This window comes from Drosophila tropicalis, unplaced genomic scaffold, assembly GCF_018151085.1.
Source record: "Drosophila tropicalis isolate 14030-0801.00 unplaced genomic scaffold, ASM1815108v1 contig_878, whole genome shotgun sequence".
Lineage (NCBI taxonomy): Eukaryota > Metazoa > Arthropoda > Insecta > Diptera > Drosophilidae > Drosophila > Drosophila tropicalis.
This window is the reverse complement of record NW_027173374.1, coordinates 10,518,861-10,541,569: the sequence shown is the minus strand read 5'-3', so window position 1 is coordinate 10,541,569 and position 22,709 is coordinate 10,518,861. Positions and strand designations below refer to the sequence as shown.

At 39.9% G+C, this 22,709-nt stretch overlaps 7 protein-coding genes across 10 annotated transcripts; 4 read left to right on the top strand and 3 right to left on the bottom strand.

Moving 5' to 3' along the window:
- Nucleotides 1-113: 113 nt before the first annotated feature.
- Nucleotides 114-6,577, top strand: LOC137584530 (uncharacterized). Of its 3 annotated transcripts, XM_068299956.1 has the most exons (5): nt 114-301; nt 1,255-5,065; nt 5,137-5,382; nt 5,434-6,214; nt 6,267-6,577. In XM_068299956.1, exons 1-5 carry the CDS (start codon nt 266-268, stop codon nt 6,472-6,474), a joined length of 5,082 nt encoding a protein of 1,693 aa, XP_068156057.1. In that variant the 5' UTR covers nt 114-265; the 3' UTR covers nt 6,475-6,577. The 3 variants fall into 3 exon arrangements, with proteins under 3 accessions (XP_068156057.1, XP_068156056.1, XP_068156058.1); XM_068299955.1 differs by lacking the exon at nt 114-301 and having other exon boundaries at nt 1,002-5,065; XM_068299957.1 differs by lacking the exons at nt 114-301; nt 5,434-6,214; nt 6,267-6,577 and having other exon boundaries at nt 1,006-5,065; nt 5,133-5,280.
- A 51-nt stretch (nt 6,578-6,628) lies between these two features.
- On the bottom strand, nt 6,629-9,350 carry PIG-L (phosphatidylinositol glycan anchor biosynthesis class L). Of its 2 annotated transcripts, XM_068299962.1 has the most exons (5): nt 9,215-9,233; nt 8,533-9,055; nt 7,780-8,070; nt 7,481-7,574; nt 6,629-7,402 (listed from the first exon to the last, which is right to left on the bottom strand). In XM_068299962.1, exons 2-5 carry the CDS (start codon nt 9,002-9,004, stop codon nt 7,225-7,227), a joined length of 1,035 nt encoding a protein of 344 aa, XP_068156063.1. In that variant the 5' UTR covers nt 9,005-9,055; nt 9,215-9,233; the 3' UTR covers nt 6,629-7,224. The 2 variants fall into 2 exon arrangements, with proteins under 2 accessions (XP_068156063.1, XP_068156062.1); XM_068299961.1 differs by having other exon boundaries at nt 8,533-9,350.
- Nucleotides 9,351-9,642: 292 nt separating this feature from the next.
- On the top strand, nt 9,643-13,940 carry psidin (phagocyte signaling impaired). The gene is made up of 7 exons (XM_068299958.1): nt 9,643-10,051; nt 10,120-10,344; nt 10,780-11,272; nt 11,441-11,843; nt 11,907-13,193; nt 13,267-13,468; nt 13,528-13,940. Exons 1-7 carry the CDS (start codon nt 9,988-9,990, stop codon nt 13,710-13,712), a joined length of 2,859 nt encoding a protein of 952 aa, XP_068156059.1. The 5' UTR covers nt 9,643-9,987; the 3' UTR covers nt 13,713-13,940.
- LOC137583819 (zinc finger protein 431-like) lies at nt 13,805-18,595 on the bottom strand. Its single transcript, XM_068298957.1, has 10 exons — nt 18,365-18,595; nt 17,502-18,298; nt 17,300-17,434; nt 17,131-17,241; nt 16,931-17,069; nt 15,114-15,254; nt 14,555-15,051; nt 14,359-14,493; nt 14,191-14,301; nt 13,805-14,134 (listed from the first exon to the last, which is right to left on the bottom strand). The coding sequence occupies exons 1-10, from the start codon at nt 18,509-18,511 to the stop codon at nt 13,990-13,992; spliced, it is 2,358 nt and encodes a 785-aa protein (XP_068155058.1). The 5' UTR covers nt 18,512-18,595; the 3' UTR covers nt 13,805-13,989.
- LOC137584536 (zinc finger protein 253) lies at nt 15,459-16,842 on the top strand. The gene is made up of 4 exons (XM_068299963.1): nt 15,459-15,709; nt 15,762-16,213; nt 16,272-16,406; nt 16,480-16,842. The coding sequence occupies exons 1-4, from the start codon at nt 15,596-15,598 to the stop codon at nt 16,685-16,687; spliced, it is 909 nt and encodes a 302-aa protein (XP_068156064.1). The 5' UTR covers nt 15,459-15,595; the 3' UTR covers nt 16,688-16,842.
- Nucleotides 18,596-18,811: 216 nt separating the features above from the next.
- Nucleotides 18,812-21,265, top strand: LOC137584533 (zinc finger and SCAN domain-containing protein 23-like). Its single transcript, XM_068299960.1, has 6 exons — nt 18,812-19,164; nt 19,228-19,915; nt 19,976-20,168; nt 20,235-20,369; nt 20,440-20,550; nt 20,620-21,265. Exons 1-6 carry the CDS (start codon nt 18,976-18,978, stop codon nt 20,771-20,773), a joined length of 1,470 nt encoding a protein of 489 aa, XP_068156061.1. The 5' UTR covers nt 18,812-18,975; the 3' UTR covers nt 20,774-21,265.
- On the bottom strand, nt 20,922-22,671 carry Regnase-1 (Regnase 1). The gene has a single exon (XM_068299959.1). It carries the CDS (start codon nt 22,515-22,517, stop codon nt 20,937-20,939), a length of 1,581 nt encoding a protein of 526 aa, XP_068156060.1. The 5' UTR covers nt 22,518-22,671; the 3' UTR covers nt 20,922-20,936.
- Nucleotides 22,672-22,709: the final 38 nt, after the last annotated feature.

Below are 22,709 nucleotides of genomic sequence, written 5' to 3'. Positions count from 1 at the left end.
GATTTGTCTTTCTGTTGTTAATGAGATATATTTTCTCTGAATCGAGTAGGCTGCGACATTCAACCTTTGAGAATGGGCTCTGATAATATTCAGTTTACACCTAGCTTCCAGCTAACACAACACAAAAACTAAAAAACAAAATTACAAAATTACTCCCATGAAGGGAATTCAAAATTATTAGTTTTTATATTTGGTTTAAGCATACATTTATTTTGTGTTTTTTTTTTCAATACATAAGTGAAGGACTCATTGCCAAGTATTCAAGATGCGTTTGTATGGCAAGATTTCGCATATTTTGCATGTAAGTATAATTTTTGGGTACATCCTTACGGATGTTTTAGAAATTTATATGCATGTAGTCCAAGGGAAAGTTCATAAGGATTCTGAAGGAAGTCTATTAGCAAAGTTAAACAAAAGCAAAGTTTCGGGTTCGTAACAGATTTTACCGTTTTGCAGGCTGCAGTTTTTTAGTTTAATTTATTCTTTAATTTGTTTGAATTAAAAATCAATGCATAACTTGATTCTGTAGTCGAAGTCTGGGAAATGTCAGGGAAAGTTGGTAATTGTTAATACGTTTAAAAGGACTCCACATAGTGTGGAACTAGACACAGCTGGGAAATGTATATTTCTAGCGCATTCAATGATAATTTAATCAATTAGTAAATATAGTTTTCTGGGAGTCAATCACCCATTTACAGAGATCCTCGTCGGTTCTCTTTCGTTAGTAGTTCCTCGTTAGTCTAGAAGTCTAAGACAAAATTCCAAGGTCTGAAAACATGAATTCTTACAATATGAATAATTGACATGTGAATCAATGAAAACGATGTTAAGTAAAATTGCCTCGTAATTTTAGTCGCATTGGCCCAGCTCTATTCGAATTTTTAGTTTTGAAATTCTAAAAAATAGTAGGCCATGGAATTAAACTTCAAAACTTTTGTCAACATGCCTCGTTCGGGTTAACGAATTATTCATACGGCTTGTGCACATCGTCCTGTGTAGACGTACACTTTTCACATAAAATTTTTTGGATAAAATTTTTATATCAAAAATTAAACTAAATTCTTTTGTTTTATGTCTTATTCGAGATTAACTTTTTGTAATTCGAAATCCTAGAGAACTTAGACACAAAACACTTAACTCAACACTTAGAACAACGTAATACACAGAGACATTACCACAATGCGTGGAATCCTTAACTGGATGTGTGGATCTTCAAATAGTTATACTAATCGCATGGCTCCGTATCTATCACAGATCTCCAGATGTTTGAGTTATCATGCTCCCATATGTCGGCCGAGTAGTTTGCTACGTAAGCAAATATGTTCAAAATCCAGGCCATCGTCTTACTCAGGAAGTGGAGTGTACTGCCCGCTATGGCAGACGATAACCCCAACGACCCAGACGCCCAATGTAATACGGATTCAGATGTACTCGCAGAATCCAGCCAATGTTTTCACTACCAACGTGAATATGCTGAGAAAAAGGATTAGCTTCTCAGGAGTAGCTCCCGGAAGCATTGATGATGTAAATGCAGAGGGTAGTGTCATTCCAGTGGGTCTAATAACGCCAGAAACCCAAGACGGTAAGCAGCTAAAGATTGTTATTGTGCCATTAGATTTGGCTGGTATGGATGGCGCTGCATTGAAGAATACCTTGGAATCAATCAATCATCTGAGGAAATATGCCCATCAGATCGATGCATTTGCCACCAGCATGATTGAAGACTATCATGCCCTACAGAACGAGTCGGAAGGGCAGACCGAGCAACGGAAGCAAGAAGAAACTGTAGCAGAGGAGCAGCTACTGTATCCCAGTATGGATGATCTCGGTGTTTGGGAAAACTATACGACAGTCCCAACAGTGCCATCAATGGATGTGAATGCAATAGGTACAGCAGCCAGTCAATCCATTCCTCAACAAAATCAAGCGACCGCTGCAGCCAGTTGTCATCTTAACGCGGAACATGTGTCTGCCAACCCAGCCCCAGCCACCGCTCCCATTGTGCCCGTGTCGTCTGCTGCTGCTGCTCCTGCCATTGCTCCATTGACAGTGCCTCAGGCTGAACCGAAAATAATGCCACTAAGTGATACAACACCCGAACCATTTAATGCCCAACCCCTACCATTGGAAGCCGAAGGTAATTGTCAGGTCGAGGAGGTAGTTCTAACTGTACCCGAAACTCTCAGCGATCGTCTTAACGAAATGGCCATCTCATCGATGCAACTATCATTCGAAATGGATATGACAAACGTCCGTGATGCCATTATAAATGGTCCAGCCGGTGTCAACGATCTGCCCGAACAGAAGCGACTAGACGAAGCAGTGCTAACCATGGAAACCAAAGTTGAGCTTGACGCTGAAGCCGAACCAGAGTGCGTAGTTCCATTGCAATTTCAAGCTCAAATCCGTGGCGTTGTTCAAATCGATGCTAGTAAATTGGATTTGAACCAACTAACCGAAGAAGGATTGCCGGAATATAATGATACGATGACAGCCATAGCAGCCAACCTATGCAGCACAGCCCTCAAGACAAGTTTCCCTTCTCAAAACAGAGTAGCCGATACCTTGGCCGAATACACCGATCAGCAGCTAGCTGAGATGACGGAGGAACAATTAACCGAACTGAAAGAGAAATATGCTGAAACCATTGCAGCCTTAGAGGCTACCCCAGCAGAAGTATTTACCAGATGCCAAGTGGGTCAACCGATTTCAGCGAAAGCTCGCATGGCTCTCAAGCGCCATCAGGCTAGGAAGCGTATGAGTATGGAACAGTCCCGTCCCAAGTTTAATGAAACGTCGATGGCATTGCCGCGGGAAGAGACATCAGCGGGGCCTTTGGTGGCTCCCGGTGTGTGGGAAGATGATTTTCGGGGACCACAACTACGCGACGGCTGCAAGAATCCCATTATCAAACCGAAAAAGAAGTGTCCAAAGAAGTGTCCGCTCGATGATCCCTGCAAAGAAGATCCTTGTAAACGTCCTCAGAAGAAAGGCGACAAGAAAGGCAAAAAAGCTGCGAAAACTACAGAAATAACCGCCAAGGGCGGAGCCGATAGCAAAAAAGTTGGAAAAGGTGCCGGGAAAGATGGTAGCAAAGACGGAAAAGATGGCGGCAAGGATCCCTGTGCCAAATTTAAGAAAGGAGGCAAAGATGGTAAAGATGGCAAAGATGGCGGAAAAGATGGCAAGAAAGATCCTTGTGCCAAATTCAAGAAAGGAGGCAAAGATGGTAAAGACGGTAAAGATGGCAAAGATGGCAAAGATGGCGGAAAGGACGGCAAAAAAGATCCTTGTGCCAAATTCAAGAAAGGAGGCAAAGATGGTAAAGACGGTAAAGATGGCAAAGATGGCGGAAAGGACGGCAAAAAAGATCCTTGTGCCAAATTTAAGAAAGCAGGCAAAGATGGAAAAGACGGTAAAGATGGCAAAGATGGCGGAAAAGACGGCAAAAAAGATCCTTGTGCCAAATTCAAGAAAGGAGGCAAAGATGGTAAAGACGGTAAAGATGGCAAAGATGGCGGAAAGGACGGCAAAAAAGATCCTTGTGCCAAATTTAAGAAAGCAGGCAAAGATGGAAAAGACGGTAAAGATGGCAAAGATGGCGGAAAGGACGGCAAAAAAGATCCTTGTGCCAAATTTAAGAAAGCAGGCAAAGATGGAAAAGACGGTAAAGATGGCAAAGATGGCGGAAAAGACGGCAAAAAAGATCCTTGTGCAAAATTCAAGAAAGGAGGCAAAGATGGAAAGGATGGTAAAGACGGTAAAGATGGCGGAAAAGATGGCAAGAAAGATCCTTGTGCCAAATTCAAGAAAGGAGACAAAGATGGCAAGGATGGCAAAGATGGCGGAAAGGACGGCAAGAAAGACCCTTGTGCCAAATTCAAGAAGGGAGGCAAAGATGGAAAGGATGGTAAAGACGGTAAAGATGGCGGAAAAGATGAGAAGAAAGATCCTTGTGCCAAATTCAAGAAGGGAGGCAAAGATGGAAAGGATGGCAAAGATGGCGGAAAAGATGGCAAGAAAGATCCTTGTGCAAAATTCAAGAAAGGTGGCAAAGATGGTAAGGATGGAAAAGATGGCGGAAAAGACGGCAAGAAAGATCCTTGTGCCAAATTCAAGAAGGGAGGCAAAGATGGTAAGGATGGAAAAGATGGCGGAAAAGACGGCAAGAAAGATCCTTGTGCCAAATTCAAGAAGGGAGGCAAAGATGGAAAGGATGGCAAAGATGGCGGAAAAGATGGCAAGAAAGATCCTTGTGCCAAATTCAAGAAGGGAGGCAAAAATGGTAAAGACGGTAAAGATGGTGGAAAAGATGGCAAGAAAGATCCTTGTGCCAAATTCAAGAAGGGAGGCAAAGATGGAAAGGATGGCAAAGATGGCGGAAAAGATGGCAAGAAAGATCCCTGTGCCAAATTCAAGAAGGGTGGCAAGGATGGAAAAGATGGCAAAAAGGATCCTTGCAAAAAGAAATACTCGACGTATGCGACTCCCCTGGTTCTGGACAGTTGCTTCCACGAACAGGATTCAGCTCCAGTCAAAGTGTTAAAGCCACGTTTCCTGGTTTACTCCACTCTTGTGCGTCGTCACTATGCCGTTTCGCCGTCAATTAGGTCAAAATGCTCCGAGAGCAATTCATGTTGCAGGACGTGCAGTGACACTTGCGCGTCTGGACCCCGATTTTCTGTTTACTCGTGTCTTGTCCGACGTCGTTATGGCGGTTTGCCGACGAAAACCCAATTGGCTAACCTAAACTGCGATGGACCACAGGTATCCTTAAGCGGCCTGCGACTTTACTCCAAAAAAAAGGGAAACGACGATGGCAAATGCAGTTCCCTTATACAAAAGTATCCAAAGAACCGAAAGAAGGTGGAGAAACCACGAACGGGATTGCGTGACGATTGCTTCGGTCGTGACGACTGTCCAAAGAAATTGTGCAGTGGTAACTGTGGACCTGTTAACTTCCCACGCAAAAAATGTGATCCTGATGCCAATAAGAAAAAGCAAGCCAAAGCTGCACCCAAGGAGAAAAAAATGCCAGAGATCAGCAAAAAGGATAATGGAGATGGTATGCATATCCTTGCAATAGAATAATTTTGTCCTAATTTCTACTTGTATTCTCTACCCCACTTAAGGCAGAAAGAAATAATTTTCTAACTAATGGTCTAGACAAGATCTTCCTGGATCTGAAACGAACATTCAGCACTGGGAACCACTACTCCAAGGGGGCATGTGCATGTCCTGCATCAAGGCCAAGAGTTGAGGATCACAAAGCAGAGTGTGACGCCATTAACGAACGTAATAAACAAATTGAAGTAATTCGTATACCATGCTCTTACAAGATCCAAAAAATTCATTTACCACGGCCATGCCCCAAGGTTAATGGTAGGTATTTTTGCAGAAGCTGCTTCCTAATTAACACTTTGCGTCTTACAGATGTTCTAATACGCACTGGTTCGGTGGCAATTGCCGGGTCGGATATCCATGTATACGAGAACGGCAATCGGAATGTAGAGGGTATGACCTTAGGACATGATGCAACAGGTTTTATCGATGAAGTTGGCCGAGGTGTCCAACATTTGCGTGTGGGAGACCGTGTGGTTGTAGAGTCGGCTCTGTCATGTGGCATATGTGATTTCTGCAAACAGGGTTCGTACAATATGTGTGCCGGTTTAATTTACAATGGATTTCTGGCCACCCATCAAGTACATCCCGCCGATCTTTGCCATCGATTACCCGACAACATTAGCATGGAGGAGGGAACATTAACACAGACTCTAGCGTTGGGCTGCCAAGCCTGCTTTAAGGGCAATATTACGCCAACCAGTAATGTCCTCATTATTGGATCCTGTCCAACGGCAGTGGCCGCCGCCATGTGCGCAACAGCAATTGGTTGTAAGCAGGTGGTCATAGCGAGCACTATGGACTCCACTCTCGAGATGGTGCAAAAGGATTTTAAATTCGAGGCGGTATTTTTTGACTCAAATGCTCTGTTCGGTGAGGTATTGGAGGCCATCTATAGAAAGTTCCGAGAGTGGCCAAATTGTGTGATAAACTGTGCCATCTCTGCGATGACCATGAATCTTGCCGTTATGGCATTGCAACCGTGTGGAGTTTGTGTGCTAGCTGAATGCGAGTCGGAGTGTGCTAGCTTTAATGCTTTGGATATTCTTATGAAGAACATACGTCTCATACCCAGCTTCCGTTCCACCAATATGTGAGTACAAACCATTAAAACTATTTATATTGTAATTTTAACATTATTTTAGGTACCCTACGGCATTGCAATTAATGAAATCTGGTCGAGCCCCCATGCACAAGTTGATTGCGAGAACATATCCCTTGCGGATGATTGAAGATGCCTTTCGATGTGCCCAACACGAATCGAATGTGGGTCTCCGGAAAATTATTGTGAATAGCACAGAGGAGATAAAAATTCGCAGAAAGTTTAAGAACAGATTCGAAAAAAATCGTTAGATTAACAATTGTGGACCACTTATGGAATATACTCTAAAAATATGCTGTGTACAAGACCAATTTAGTCGTTTTCAGAATATATTGGACAAATTAACTTAAGAAATCATTTTGTTCTTTCATTTATTTCAGTAAAGTCAACTAAAAACTGCAGATATTTAAATATTGCAACTAAAATCGTTTGGCATTTTACTAAAACAGTTAAAAAGTGCATTTCTTTTCACATAATATTTTCTATATACCCTCTTTCGCTCTTTTTACATATTTATATCAAAAAATTATTGTACTTCGCTGCTTACAACAAACTATTTTACAATTTTACAGAGAAATTTAACTAATAAGGAAGGTTTACACAATACAATAAGAAATTATAACAATAATGCATACAATGTCACTTTGTCATATTTTTGACTAAAAAGTAGCACACAATTTCTTTTGCTTGGAACATAAAGAATTATAAGCTAACTAATCAATAAAGATATGCAATTAAGTTTGTAAGAATGTGTGGACAGTGAGTGGTTCATGGATTCTGTTTTTTATGGTTTTTTTTCTTTGCTTGTTCCCTGGTTCGTTTTTATTGGAGTTTTGTGTCCAATTTTGGTTTTGGCTTACAGTAGATCGATTTGTTTATTAGTGTATTTGCTTTTATATAGTAGAATCGTCAGTGTCTTTAAAAAACAACTTCATGCTCTAAGGTAGTTTGTCTTTTTGGTGTTCTTTAACATTAAAAAAATATACATTATCGCTCTCCATCTAGTTGTCATGAATTTGCATCTCTAATTCCACATCCGAGAGATTAATTTGTCGGATTGAATTGATAAACATATATCGCGATGTATAAATATATAGCCAGCGGAACCATTTCATTTGTGATTGATGTTCCAACATCGCTTTCCTGACAATGACCGCCTCTTGCCAGCTGAGAATAGACCTAAGCGCAAAATTAAAGTCAAATTATATTTATTGTGTGTTTGCTTAGCTTCGGTTTAGTTTTTTAAGTAAAACTTACCAATGTGTTGACATCAAACAAGTGCACAGCAAATCGAAAATTGATAAATATTTCCTTACCACATTGATCGTGTCTAGAGTATAGAATTTACAATCTGCAAACAAAATTGTCTATTATACTATATGCGACATATCAAAAGGCTATATATAGAGAATAAAAGTGTGTGAGAGAGACGACGAGACGCCCAGAGAGGCAAAAAGGGAGAGAAAACCGGGTCCCCTCAGCTAAAAAATTTTACAATTAACATGCCAATTAACATGGCCGTCCATTGTTGACCATGTGACTGATTCACCACTCACCTTTGGGCAATAGATTGGCCAAACAAAGGGAAGCGGCCGCATAATACACAGCACAATGATTTGGATGAGAACTGACACCATCACGATCAAATGTGAATATCGCTTGTATATCCAAACTCTCCACTGTATGCAATATTAGACTAGCCACAGCATCTGGTCTCCATTCAACATTCGGATCATCTGGCAAATTGGTGGCATTAACGAGTACAATATTCTCCTCGGGTATCCCCAATTTCATGCACGCACGCCACAGTTCTTCACGTCGAAGCTGGGCCAATTGTTCGTAGTTGCCTGAAAATATAATAATAATAAAATGTATATTTAATTCGAATATAGGGCGAACTAAACCAAAGGTCTTTTGATACTGTAGTGTTAAAGTTTAGGTCTTTTTACTTAACTTTGACAGTGATTTTGTTAGCGTAAACCATTAACACATTTAAACTATTAATAATTATTCTATATTATTTAATTATCCTTTTACTAATCTTAAATAAACTTTAAGGAACACTACTTCAATTTGAATCGCTTACAAATATGTCTCTTAAGATGTCAATAATGAGTAATAATCTCAAGAAATTGTTTGGAAATTACTATATATATGATGAATCCCATTTATTATACTTTAGATTTATTCTAATGAATTAAGTCACCGTGAGTAAGTTAAGGTGAGTAAGAAGTAACGGAATTAGTAGTTACAAATGATGATCAAAACTTATACACATTCTCTTTGTGTACAGATTCCAGATTTCTTACCATTCGATAGGCACAGTATATACACCTGACAGCCATCTCGTTGGGTCAGCGAATAGATCAATGGCCCAAAGAACATGCATTCGTCGTCTGGATGGGCGGTCACAAATAGAACTCTTCCCATTTGACCAGATTTAGGCAAATGTACGCTACGCAAACGTAGACCAGATTGTAGGAATTGCTTGAGAGTGCCCCCATCGCCTTGGCCCAGTCCGTCTCTGTTTCTGTCTCTCATGCTTCTTGTTGTCGGCGATGTCAGCCAAAATGTGAGCTTGTATAGGCCCAGGCATACTATCAAGTATACCGCACAAGCAATCAAAATATGCTCCAGGGCTTCAGCTGATGTCGTCTTGATACGGCAGTATATGGCTTGCGGTGTCGCTTTCTGCAGCTGCTCCGCCAGTTGATGTCTCCAGTCCTGGATAACACGCGTATCTAACTTGGCCAAGTATTCGCTTAGCCAGTTAAATCTCATTTCTCATTGCGTGGATGGGTTTTAGTTTTTGGTTTTCTTCCCTTCCTCCGCCTGGTCGTTTTTTCGTTTTTGGCAAAAAGTTCACCAAAAATGGACACAAAAACAAATAAACCAAATGGTGAAAATTTCAACAAAATGCCGCGTGAGAGCTAAATTATATATGTTGTAACACTAAAATTAAGGCGGTTTAATTTGTAGTTGATGTAATACTTTTATAAAGCACGGCTTTTCTTTCTAGACCGCGCGCCACTTCCACTTAAATTAATATAAAAAATTCTGCATTTTCGCCGTTTTTGTGTTTCCGTTTTGCGTTTTGCAAGAACGGGGGCAGCAACTAGAGATCACATTTCAGCTCAAGGAGTACGTGGCACAACCGTGAGTCACGAAAAATCGTTAAAGCACATAATCATATTAACAGCAGAGTACGATAAATGGCATTAATTGGGACCATTTGACATTTATACAATATTATTTATTAATTAAGTGAATATTTAGTCCCAAAAAACAGTCACAAGATTATAAAACTTGGTGAGACGTTTAAATACTATCGTATTGGACGATAGTCCACGACACGCTTCATCTCTAGCAATCAGCTGTTGCAAAATCCTCATGCAGCCCTTAGAAACAATTATCGATAAATCAAAGATGTTTGGGCAACTCTACCACTTTAAAAGAAGACCAATTTTTTTCAAAACAAATTTAAGTAATTTTTAATGAAATTTAAGTGAGTGACTTTAATTATAAATCAATAGCCCGTTTGGTTAAGGCAATTTAGGTGCCTCAATTTAACGGAAAGCCCTTGCTAAAGCCGCGTAAAGGAACCGTGCCATTGTCTTAAAGGCGGCAAAAAAAAAGAAGAAAAAACGTGCGGTGCGGTGCGGTTTTCAGGCGAGGTGTATGCAGCAGCACACACATTGTAATTAGGTTAAAAGTCAGGCAACATATAAGCATAACACACTGTGCAAGAGTTGGGTTATTAAGCCATGGCACATCAGCAGCAGGGAATGGACTCGGCCTTGTTCGAGCGCCGACTGCGGCCGGTTTATGGTAAGTTTCAAGGATATTAACAGGTGATAAAGCAGAAAAATATTTTAAATTGGGTTATATGTTCTTAGACAATTTGGAGGTGGGCAACAATCGAAAAGCTCTACAAGAATCGGAAAAACTGCTTAAGAAACATCCCAATCTATTCTGTGCACGTGCTCTGAAAGGTCTTTCACTGCTTCGTTTGGGCCGCTATGAAGAAAGCCATTCATGTCTGCAGGCAGTGGCCGAGGAGAAGCCAACAGATGATTCGACGCTGCAGGTTCTCTCGTTCTGCTATAGAGAAATGGAACAATGTAAGAAAACTTTCAATCACTATAAAATAGAATATATTTACATATCAGACTAGGTCTTATTAGACAACAAATTTATGTAGAAAAAGGCACATCATTTATACATAACAGGGATTTATAATCCCCAGAATTCACTTGAATCTAAATTTTACATAAAAGTTATTCAAGAATATTCACATTGGCCAATGGCCACTTACGCCCATGCCAGTACCATAAATCACACATACACGCTCACACACACCTGAATTGCGAGTCATATTTTTATACATATTTTTTTGGCACGCGTCAAGTCTCTTGCTGCATTTTGGGGCAACTAATTAAAATTGCATTTTCATTTGCATTTACTTCGTCGACTAGAACAAAGCGATAAGTGCGTGTGCCGTTTATTTTCTTTGTCTGCTAAATATATATCTAATTTTAATCAATATCATTTCGCAGTGGACAAAATTGTAGAGCTATATCAGCATGCGGTCAAACAAAATCCTGGCAATGAGGAACTTTTGGCCCATCTTTTCATTTCGCATGTCCGTGTGGAGGACTATAAAGCCCAGCAGGCAGTCGCTTTGCAATTATACAAGACTCAACCGAAGAATGCGTATTATTTTTGGTCCGTAATCAGTGTTGTATTCCAAGGAATACGTGGGCCCGAATCGGCGATTCCTGAAAAGAGAAAAATTTATTTAACTCTCGCCCAACGTATGGTGGACAAGCATATAAAAGAGACCAAAATGGAGACGGAACAAGAAGCATTCCTCTATTTGCATATACTTAAGTTGCAGAATAAATATCAAGAGGCTTGGGAATTCCTAAATGGCGAGTTATGTGCTAAATTATATCCTGGAGCACCTGTCAGCATGAAATTTGAGCTACTGAAAAAACTGGGCAACTGGCAAAAGTTAAATGAGCTGCTCCAAGAACTACTAGACGCAGAGTAAGGAAATATTTTCGTAAAAGTCCCGAATCGAAATTAGTTTGAACTTACTTAAACGTTTCTTATATCAGACCATAGTTCAAGCTAAGTTCATTGGCAAATTTACCGATATAGTTGCATTTTGTACAATATTTTTATGTAATCTAATTATATCTACTCGTAATTTAGCCGTGACCGCTGGGACTATTATAAGGAATACATACAATCTAGTTTCGAGCTACTTGAAACACCATCGGGGGATCAAATCAACCCGGATAAAGAAAGTTCCCTAGCATCATGCCAGGCATTCTTAGAACGCATCATTGAAACCTCAGAGCGCAAGAAGCGTGGTCCCTATCTGGCACGTTTGGAGCTGCATCAACGCATGCGGGCGGTGCAAATGCCAGCCGACAAACTAATTGGTGACTTTGACGAACTAATCATTGAGTATTTCCAATTGTTTGGCGACAAATCCTGTTGCACCCATGACATAGCACTATTTTTGCCATCAATCAGCATGAAACAGCGTCAGGATTTGGCCAGTAAACTGTTGGCAGAGTGCGACATTAGCTCGTCATCGCTGCCGCAGAATGTGAGTATGCAATGCATTTGAAAATATTTCCTCATGTAAGGTTTTCCGTTTTTGTTCCTGCAGAAGGAGCATATGCAAAAACATATTTGTGCCTTACAAATTTCCCGAATGTGTGGCTCTCATTTGGATCTTCCGGTTGATCATTTGCTTGCCTTCTATACGGCACTTAAACTTCATTATGAGCATGGTAGAAGTACATTTGGCAAACAATTACTGGCCACCGAGATGGGACCGTCGGATCCTTATGCCTTGTTGGCTGCAAACGTTATGTATGACATCAGCCAGCGGGAAAACAAATCTGATCAGCTATTCGAAGCTCTGTGTCTCTTGCAATATGTCTTACGAAATAGCACTAGCAATTTTCATGTGAAATTATTGAGTTTGAAAATCTATCACATGTTTGGCTGCCTCCTGGGAGCTCAGGAGATGTACGATTACTTGGATATTAAGCAAATCCAATTGGATTCCATGGGCTATGCACATTGCCAGTTGCTACCATTATCGGGACGTTTTGCGGGAGCACGAAATTGCTATGATGCAACATTAAAGTTCTTTACCAACAGCTACAAGGAAAGATTGGAGTATATTGCTCTTACGTATAGATTTTGTACATTCTCGAAAATGGAAGAGTTTTTGAACTTTAAGGAAAGGCTAACCAATAGCCTTCAATACGTTTCATGTTCGGTGGAGGCACAGATCTGTGATTTGGTCAGTTGTTATGGCAACGTGCAACAGAATTTGTCTTCCTATATGGCCATGAGTATTGAGCCTGCCGAGGATCGCATTGCGTGGCATGAATTGAGCGATAATCGGGACCTGGAGGCTATAATACGTTGGGATCCTCTGCACTTGGTGGACACAGAAGCGCAGCGTAAAGAATCTTTTGATCAGGAGATTGAAGTATTGCAAATACGCTCCCTAATGTTGCGTCTATTTGCGGCATTTATTGACTTAAACCACGGCACCAAGAACAATAGTGGAGAATGTAGCGGGAATGCAACGGCTACCTTAGAACTTTTACGTGATTCGTGGACTGGTTTATATCAACGGTTAAGGTTAATGAACTATAAGCCCTTATCGCAAACATTTCTAGTCAATTTATTGCCAACTCGTTTGCATTTGCTTTTGGAGTTACCCTACGAACGTTTTATGGATGATCTGGCTCAATTAGTGCTAGACTTGCATAGTGGAGCTACTCGATTAACAGAACAATGCAAACGGATGGGCGACAATGTGGTGCTTGTTATGGAATTGTTTGTCCACACAATTACAGAAAGCAATGAATGGAATGGCATGGATGGGTTATGGAAACGGAGGGAGCATCAGCAGAAGGTTGCCGCTTGTTTAGAAGTGAGTCAATAATCACCTACGTTCTCTTTCAATTGATTATCACTAACTTAACTTAATCACACTTTCTTTTCAGTTGCTTTCTCTATATGCTTTTCTTTTGTCGGTACTGAATGAGAAACTGCAGGTCATTTCCAAGACAAAGACAAAGAAAAACAGATCCTCGGCAGACAATAAGAACCAGGATGCAACAATAAGCGAAAAAGAACGCGGCCAGATGGTTCACGAGCTAATGCGCCAATTGAAACATAAACTGGAGGCTTGCGATGCTGCCATACGTGAGTAACACATACAAAAATTCCATAGTTTCCTTTTACATTAATATTTACGTTTCCAGGTACTTGGAAAGCTCCAGTGTTGCCCCGGGATCTTAGCTCTTTTATGGCTGATATGTCTCTGAAACCTGAAGTGGAAGCCACTTTAATTGGAGATGTTTCGGCAACATTCAAAGAATCCCATGAGCTGATGGTTACCGAATTGCGTAATCTTTTAAAAGATAAAATTCGTATGTCTGCCAAGTAGATAAAGTCCGCACCACTACAACTCCAATTTTCCCCTCTATTTAGTTTGTTATTTAATTGTAAACAAGAAAAAAAAAAAACAAAATGAAGACGTAATTTTCATAATTCACATAAATTTTTTGTCCCCTCAATACAACGCTCAACATTGTTGTATTTATGTAAAATAGCAATAAAACCCAAACAAATTGTATAAGACTTAAGTATGTCAATACTTGAGTAAGAAAGATAACGAGATTTGTATAGATTTTCAGAGAACTATTAATATCCTTTAGATTGTCTTATTCAATATTATTTACAGAGGCAGGTCCTGATTTGAGAGACCGAAGATAGGAAGCAGTTCTAGGATCATTCACGTGTTGTTGCGTCTGCAGGTGAGCCACCAGATTATGTGTACGTGCGAAACTTTTATGGCAAAGCTGGCAACTATTAAAAAAAATTAGCTTTACTTTGAAAAGAAATAACTATGTTAACTCACATACATATGTGGTTTTTCTCCTGTATGTGTTTTATAATGAGCTTTGAGAACGCTGGCATAGGTAAAGGACTTGGCACATGTGCCACATTTATAAGGACGTTCATTGCGATGGGTTCTAATTAGAAAATGAATAAATATTTAAATGATTCTTTCATAAAGACGCTGAACTCACCTTTCGTGCTTCACCTGGGAAGATCGATCGGTAAACTTTCTTTCACAATATTCACAGCTATATGGACGAGCGCCAGTATGCTGGCGTATGTGTCGGGTTAATTGGTAATTCACATGAAATGCTTTAGGACAAACGCTAAGAATTATAATCAAATTAGAATAATACTCAAACTTTTTCGATCCCACTGAACTCTTACTCGCATTTATAAGGTCTCTCATTTCGGTGACGTCGCATATGCGTAGCCAAGGTGCTCTTTCTTGGATAGCTGTTCCCACAAAGCTCACAGATATGTAGTTTTCCTGTATCTGGTGTTGGCGTTGGCAATGTTGATTCCTTTTCCGTATTGAGTACAATCATTGTTGCCTTAGGTGAAGCGTTATTAGCATTATCGTCTGCCCAGATACCCTCATCTAACACTTCCACCTCCAGTTCCTCGAAAGTAGTCTCATGGTGCTCGTGGGATTCCTGCTGTTCCGCTATAGGCTCATCTTGCTGTTCTTCATCAGACTGATCCAGATGTGGCTTGTCAGACTGATCCTGATACTGCTGGTCAGGCTGATTATGATCTTTGTAAACATAGTCCCTTAGAAATTCATTAGAACGCTGACATATTTGCCAAAATTTATGAGCTAAACTTAGGAATGCTTTACATTTACTGCATATACGGCTGGGTAATTCTAGAGTTCGATTTATCTGTAATGGTTAATAATCTTAATTTAATACTAAGAATAACTAAAAAAGAAATATTGCAATACTTTTATACCACTAAAGTGTTCAATTTTTTCACAAATAGATATGGCTTCTCCTTGACTTGTATCTTCATTGGAGTCGTATATAGAAATCATATAGGCATCGCTAGTTTCCAAGCAGATTCTGCATATGTATATTCGACATGTCTATAGCTAATTCAGCCATTATCCAAAATATGTTTTTTTTAAACTGTTTATGTTTATTCGTGATTTTAGTGTTGAAAAGACTTTTTGGACACCAGTGTTGGAAACGGGATAATTTACTATTTGGCGCCCTAATAATATATATTTTAGTAAATGTTTTCATAAAGCTGAGAAATAGGGTAAATATTTACTTTAGCTACTCGGGCCAGAGCCGCCGAATGCATCTCGATTTTATAATTTAGAGTAAAATATTTGGCTGCCAGGGCGGTCAAAGAACGCGTCAAATAAAAAATAGCGCTTGAGAACACTGAAATTTCAAGTAGCTTAAGTAAATATTTACCAAAATGAATGATTTAAAGGATATTTGCCGCATTTGTTTTTTAAAACCGAAGGAAGGGCCACTTACGCCCATAGATGATGACCTAATTAAGCAAATGCTATCACGAGCAGGCATAATGGTAAGAGAATTAGTATTATCAATTTCTATATTAATCTGTTGTAATTCCTCAGCTAAGTCATCCAACTCATTGCCAATGGCCAGAATGTGTCTGCAGTGAATGTGTTGATCTAATAAAAGCAGCTTCTAGGCTACGTATGCTATGCCAACAATCAGAGAAGCATCTGCAATTAATGGAGGAAGCGGTCATTGACAATGCTAACATGGAGGAGCAGATGCAGGAATTAAAAGAAGACGCTGCCAAACCGCCAATGAAAGTCCTGAATGGCAAATGCTTAATGAAATTAAGCGTAGAGAAAAGGAGAATCTATGAAATTGACTTAAAAATATCGAAGACTACTCCAGAGGAATCTTTTGATTTTATTTCAATTTCTCCATCAAACTCTTCAACTCCACTAATTTCTGACTGCTTTAAATGTGATATTTGCAACAATGTCTATACAGAGAGGATGAAATTCACAGCCCATCTAAAGATGCATAGTCAGGACAAGCCCCATCAATGCGAGTAAGTATCATGAAGGTAGTCAAGTACTTGAAAATGTTTTATTTTATTGATTCTACAGAATCTGTCATAAGCGATTCCGTCAAACGCCGCAGCTGACTCGGCACATGAACTCGCACACGGGCCAAAGGCCCTATAAATGCAATTATTGTGATTCCAGTTTTGGTGACCCATCAACACGTTATAAGCATCAAAGGTAACCGCTCGTCTTCATTAATAAATTCCTTCTTTCAATCTTGTAATTGATATGTGTACCTTTTAACTTGCAGAATCCACACTAACGAGCGACCTTATAAGTGCATTTATTGTGATAAATCGTTTAACTATTCGAATGTTTTAGATGTCCATCTCAAAACCCATACAGGGGAGCGTCCATATAGCTGTGGCTATTGTGGTCAAAGATTTTCACAATTGCATCATAAGAATTCCCATGAGAAGGGCCATATCAATAACAAGCCAGACTGTCTTGAAGACTGATCGTTTGGATAAACATTCATCATATTGGCGTTTAGCAAAATATATAATTAAAAATTTTATTACTGTTGAGATTTAGTCAAATTATATGCGAAAAATAGGCTGACCAAGATCAGCTGTAAGTGAAGAATCTTAAGATAGTAAAACAAATGTTTCTATTCATCTTAAATATATTGATTTCACTTACACTCAAAACTATAAATCTAAACTTTTGTCTTATCTAAAAAACCTATTTTAAGTGCTTACAAATGTAGACATTTCATCTTTGATATCATCAGGAGTTACTGGATTAGTTGATGGTTTGCAAGGACCCCGTTTTTCATGAGTCACACGATGCAGACGCATTTTGTACGCTTTGACAAATCCCTTGCCACAAAGATCGCAACTAAAGAAGATTAGTTTTGCTTAAAAACCAGGAATCTATTTGTGATTAAATGTCTACTTACACATGAGGTTTCTCGCCCGTGTGGATCATTTTGTGAAATTTTAAATTATCCGAATAGCTAAAAGTTCTAAAGCACACATCACATTCATAGGGGCGTTCTTTGGTGTGAATTCTAAAGATTGCAATAAAGATTAAAGAAAACCAAGACATTGAATTCGCTAAGTAATTACCGATGATGTTTGGTCTTGGTGGAACGATCCGCAAAGGCAGCAGGACAATAGTTGCATTTATATGGCCGATTACCGGTGTGGGTATTCATATGACGCACTAGCTGTTGATTTTGGACAAAACCACGACCACAAATTCTATGGGAGGCGAGATAATCGAAAATTATGTTTAATACTTATATTCTTATTTCTTTTTTTAACTTACTCGCATTCATGAGGCTTAACGCCCGAATGGAATTTCATATGCTCAGTAAGGCGGGCTTGTGTGGGGTATATATTAGCACATACATCACAGATATAATTCGATAGCTTTTTCTTTTGCTTACGTCCCAATTTCTTGACAGGCTGTACCTGCTGCACTTCATTCTGTTGCCCTCGCAGACTTAGTAATTTCGCCTTGGCACTTGTACGACTAACAAAAGCAGGCTTTGAGGAATTACTATCATCATCCTCATTACTAGCAACTTCCTCTATTACATTGTTATCGCTCTCTAATTTGACTGATACCATAAAGCTAGAGCTAGCTTCTGGAGATAGTATTTCAACTTCTTCATATTCTTCCACTTCTGCGTGCTGCTGAAAGGCTTCTTCAACACTTACAGCAGTTTGGTTTTTGTCATACACCACCAAATCATCTTCATGATCCATCTCATATGCCTGATCAACGTCCTCTTCTTCTTCCTCCTCCTGCTCCTCTACCACTGCTTCCTCCACATAGCTAACGATGATTTCTTCCTGATGTTCTTGTTGTTGCTGGAACGGAACAATCTCCATTTTGACTTGTTCCAATTGATCCGATTCGTCATGCAACGACTTGATAAAGTTCTTCGATTCTAAGTTATTGGAATTCCTGCTACTGCTGCTGCTAGTCTCCTCGCTGGTAAACAAATCCATGATGTGCTGATATGATCTTTGGCAGGCTAAACGAAATTTATAGGCCTGGCGCAAGCAGCGCACACACTTGCTGCACATCTTGTCCGGAAAATTGTCATCGATGCTTACCTAATTGTAGTATGTATACAAATTAGAAGACAAGCTCAAAGCATTGGGTTTGAATTCGATACTCACTGGGATTCCAGCACAAATGTACAGCATCTGGTCAAGACGTGTGCTGGCATTCTGACTAAATATATCTTGCAGCAGGTATTCTCCATCACTGGCACTGTTCAGGCATACCCGGCAAACAATCCACTTGCCAATGGAATCGGGTTTCATTGCTTTAAATTCCCCGTTGTTTAAATATTTCAAATCAAAGCAACCTTTTACTTTAATGTATAGACAAATACAATAGTGTGACCGTTGCAGATGCAGAAAAGGGAATCAGTGATGCGTCAAATCACATGATGCGTCAAATCACACGTAAGAAATATTTAATGTAATTCTCAAATAGTTTTGCTAATAAACATGCAGCAACATACAATTTTTTTTTTTTTAATGCTTTTCATAAGTAATATCCGAGTGCACAAAATAAAATTGGGAATCTTTGTACAACCGACTTTTGTTATCCTTCATGGTGACTGCGACATTTTTTTCTGGGTACTTCATAATATGCAATAGTCTGGTCACTCTATTAGTTTCTTGCTACTATTTTTTTGGCGTCGGTTTTTGCATTTTTACACAAGTGTTTTGTTTTTGGAATTATAATTGAATACTAAATAGCGACATCAGTTTTTAAAGATATGCCAGACACAACAACAACTACAAAAACTGCGGGGGATGCAGGGAGCCCGGGTGGAGCGTCAACAACACAAAAGTGGATTGTGTGCCGCGTGTGTCTGCAGCAGCCGAAGGAGCCAATGTCCAGCATATTCAATGATGATGCCAAAAAGGACATGACCAATATGATCTTGGAATGTGGCGGAGTGCCTGTAAGTGAACAAAGCCTTACGATTTTAAACACACTATCTTACCCCCTTTTTGGTTTGCTTTAGATCAAAAAGTTTGATCATTATCCAGATAAAATATGTGACAAATGCCACCAAGGACTGCAGGCGGCTTTTAAATTTCGACGCACTTGCCAGCGTTCTTACAAGCATCTGAGTCAGTTTATAGCACCTGTGGAAGTTGAGACAGAAACATCAAGTCAGACCAAAAATGATATGGACGACACAGCCATGGAAGAAGATGACGATGAGGTGGAGGAACAGCAGCTGCACCAGCAAGAACGCGATTGTGAGGGTGAAGCGAATCATGAGGAGCAGGGAGTACTAGAAGTAGAGGAGGAATCTGATAATTTATTGATGGAAATGCCCAAAGAAGACATGGTTCAGGTTAAAAGTGAACAGGTGGAAGAGGATGGTATCATTGAGGAGCTCTACGATGTCTATGAGACCTTTGATGCCGACGGTGACATTATAACGGAACACGCTGCCTTTCAGCAACAGCAACAGGATTCACTTTCTGGCCTCTCAGCAGCAGATATCGAGTATTTGGATCAAGTGGATCATCTTAATGAAAATGCACAAGAGAGCGCTCGCGAAGAACAACACCACCAACAGTTGGACGATGACCAGACGGAACAGGACGACGAATTGCTTGAGCAAGCCGGCGTAGATGAGGAGTTTATAACTATTAAAACCCGCTCAGCGGCATTAGGAAGGCGTCGTGCCACACAACGACGTAATTAATCCAAAAACTAAGCTTAATGATCTTGTTAATCATATCTTATATTATACATAGTTCAGGACACGAGCAGATCATCAAGCATACGCACGAATCAGGGGATTAAAACGAGAGGCGGTCATAAAATACTTGTGGGCGATAAAAAGATATTTAAATACATTTGCGATGTTTGCGGCAATATGTATCCGTCACAGAGTCGTCTTACAGAGCACATTAAAGTCCATTCGGGTGTCAAGCCGCATGAATGCGAGTAAGTTCTACATATGTGTCTTGTTTGACTTTCAATACTAAAGAACAATTTACATATCTTTTACAGAATCTGTGGACATTGCTTTGCCCAAGCGCAGCAGTTGGCTCGTCACATGAACACCCATACCGGAAATCGCCCATATAAATGTAGCTATTGCCCGGCAGCATTTGCAGATCTTTCAACGCGTAACAAACATCATCGGTGGGTAGATGTTTTGCTAATAGTAGATTGTACAATATTTACTTCTCAAATTCTCCTTTTTCGTTTGCAGTATCCACACTAATGAGCGTCCATATGAGTGTGATGTCTGCCACAAGACATTCACCTACACAAATACTCTGAAGTTCCACAAGATGATCCATACCGGTGAAAAGCCGCATGTGTAAGAATTCAAAATCAAATTTTCGTTTAGATATACAAATTCCAATAAATTTTTATTTCCGTTTTATAGTTGCGATATCTGTGGAAAAGGTTTCCCCCAGGCGTACAAACTACGCAATCATCGTGTGATTCATGAAAGGCGTGGAGTTACTAGTTCAAGAGATCTGCATCAAGCGGATTTGGCCTACGAAATGGGCACCAGTCCAGTGGGCTTGGAAATGTAGATTAAATTAACCAGAAAAGCAAATCGTTTTTCACATTTAATTAAAAAAAAATAATTGCTAATTACATACATTCACATAAATATACATATTTATGTGCATATATCTATATATATATATAAATATATATATATATATTTCGATCTTTAAATGCTTAAGTTTTAGACTAATTGTGTGGAAATAAATTAAGTATAGCAGCACAAATGGTCTTGGCATCCGTCACATTTGGATACAATTCAAGAACGGCATGAACTTGATGCGGTGGAAATAGACTAACCAAATGATAGCGCAGTAGACGACGCTGCTCTTCGCGGGGCATCTGTTGTGACATGGCTGTGGCATAAAGTTCCTCATTGATGCGAGAGTCGGATGCAGAGAGATGTGATGAGTGCAACGAGTTTTGGGGAAATGGATGCAAATGGAGATTCTTATCTGTAGCCGGTGCCGACGGGGTACGTGATAGATACTGATGTTGATAGCCAGCGGAGGACGAAACCGTAGTGCATGTGGCAGCGGAGGATGAACAAGTGGGTACCGCATAGTTATAGCTGACAGTTGGCATTTGTCGCTGTAATTTTTTATGTCGATTCGGGGGCTCTGTAAGTTCCATTTGATGGGAAAAGGATTGACACAGCTGCTGTTGTTGCTGTTGGATTTGCTCCAAGTTATTCGATTTAGTGCGTGACAAAGGCTCGCGTGGTGCCATCAGGGAGGAGATTTTCAATGGCAGCTGATGCTGACCCACCCCACCATTTAATGGTGCACTATGCGACACTTGGAGCATTGGTCTTAATTGATGCCGGAATTTACACTTTACGCCGTATGTGCACTTCTTGCCATAAGGACACAGCTGCTGGCTATCCATCATCTTTTGTTGTGTCTGGGATCGTAGAAATAAATCCAACGCTGGACCACTTCTACCCAATGGATCATCCGGCGGCATAAATATATCATTCACAAACGTATACATTAGCAAACGTTCTTGGACAACTTTACGATACTCATTGGATTCCAATATCAAATCTCTATAATTGTCATTGGACACAATAATGCCTTCGGTTTCCACGGCCAGTTTGAGTATGAAACGATCATCGTAGCAGGCTATGCGTTTGCCATCCACATGGCGTGATGGGGTAAACACTAGCACCCGCTCCAATTCCAATTCGTGTAGTAGATCCTGATCTATTATGTTGTTATTGGCCATTTCTTTACGCCAATTCGGCACAAAGGCAGTTATATATTGATGCCCGCGTTGCCGGAACCAGTCCACGCAGATGCGTATGCCACGGCAGGAGAAGATTTGATTGTTGCCATGAGACAAAGCCACATTGCTGCCATCGATGACAATATGTCGCAGGGAGCTTGGCGCATTTACACTATTACTACTACTACTACCATTATTATTACTATTACTACAGTTACTACTATTAGTATTAATATTATTGTTATTAATGTTAGTGCTCCTACCGCCGCCGCTTTCAGAGTTGGTCAGTTTGATTAATTCCTCGAGAAATTCATTTTCATTAGCCTCTGATCCCAAGCGACTGCTATTCAAAACTGATAATATTGATGTCTCTTTGTAGCCCAATTTCTTTGCGAATTCCAAATTTTGCCTTTCTGTGGTGGTCAAGTCGTCATTACTTTCCAACTTGTTGAAGCTTTGTTGTTGTTTTTGTTGCACTTGTTGATCTTGTTCCGTTTGCTGTTGTTGTTCTACACATTTCATTTTGTCGCCATTGCTTTCCATTTTTTGTTGGTGTTTACCGAACTTGGAGGTATTTACTTAGAGTTTACATATACAAGCTCGCCCGAAAGTTAAGCGTAATTATTTTAGTTTAAAGCAACCTTTTTTTCTGTAAAAAAAAATAAATAACTAATTTTACGATAATAAGTTGGCAGCACTGCTCTTATCGATAACAAGTCGTATCGATCGTTGTAC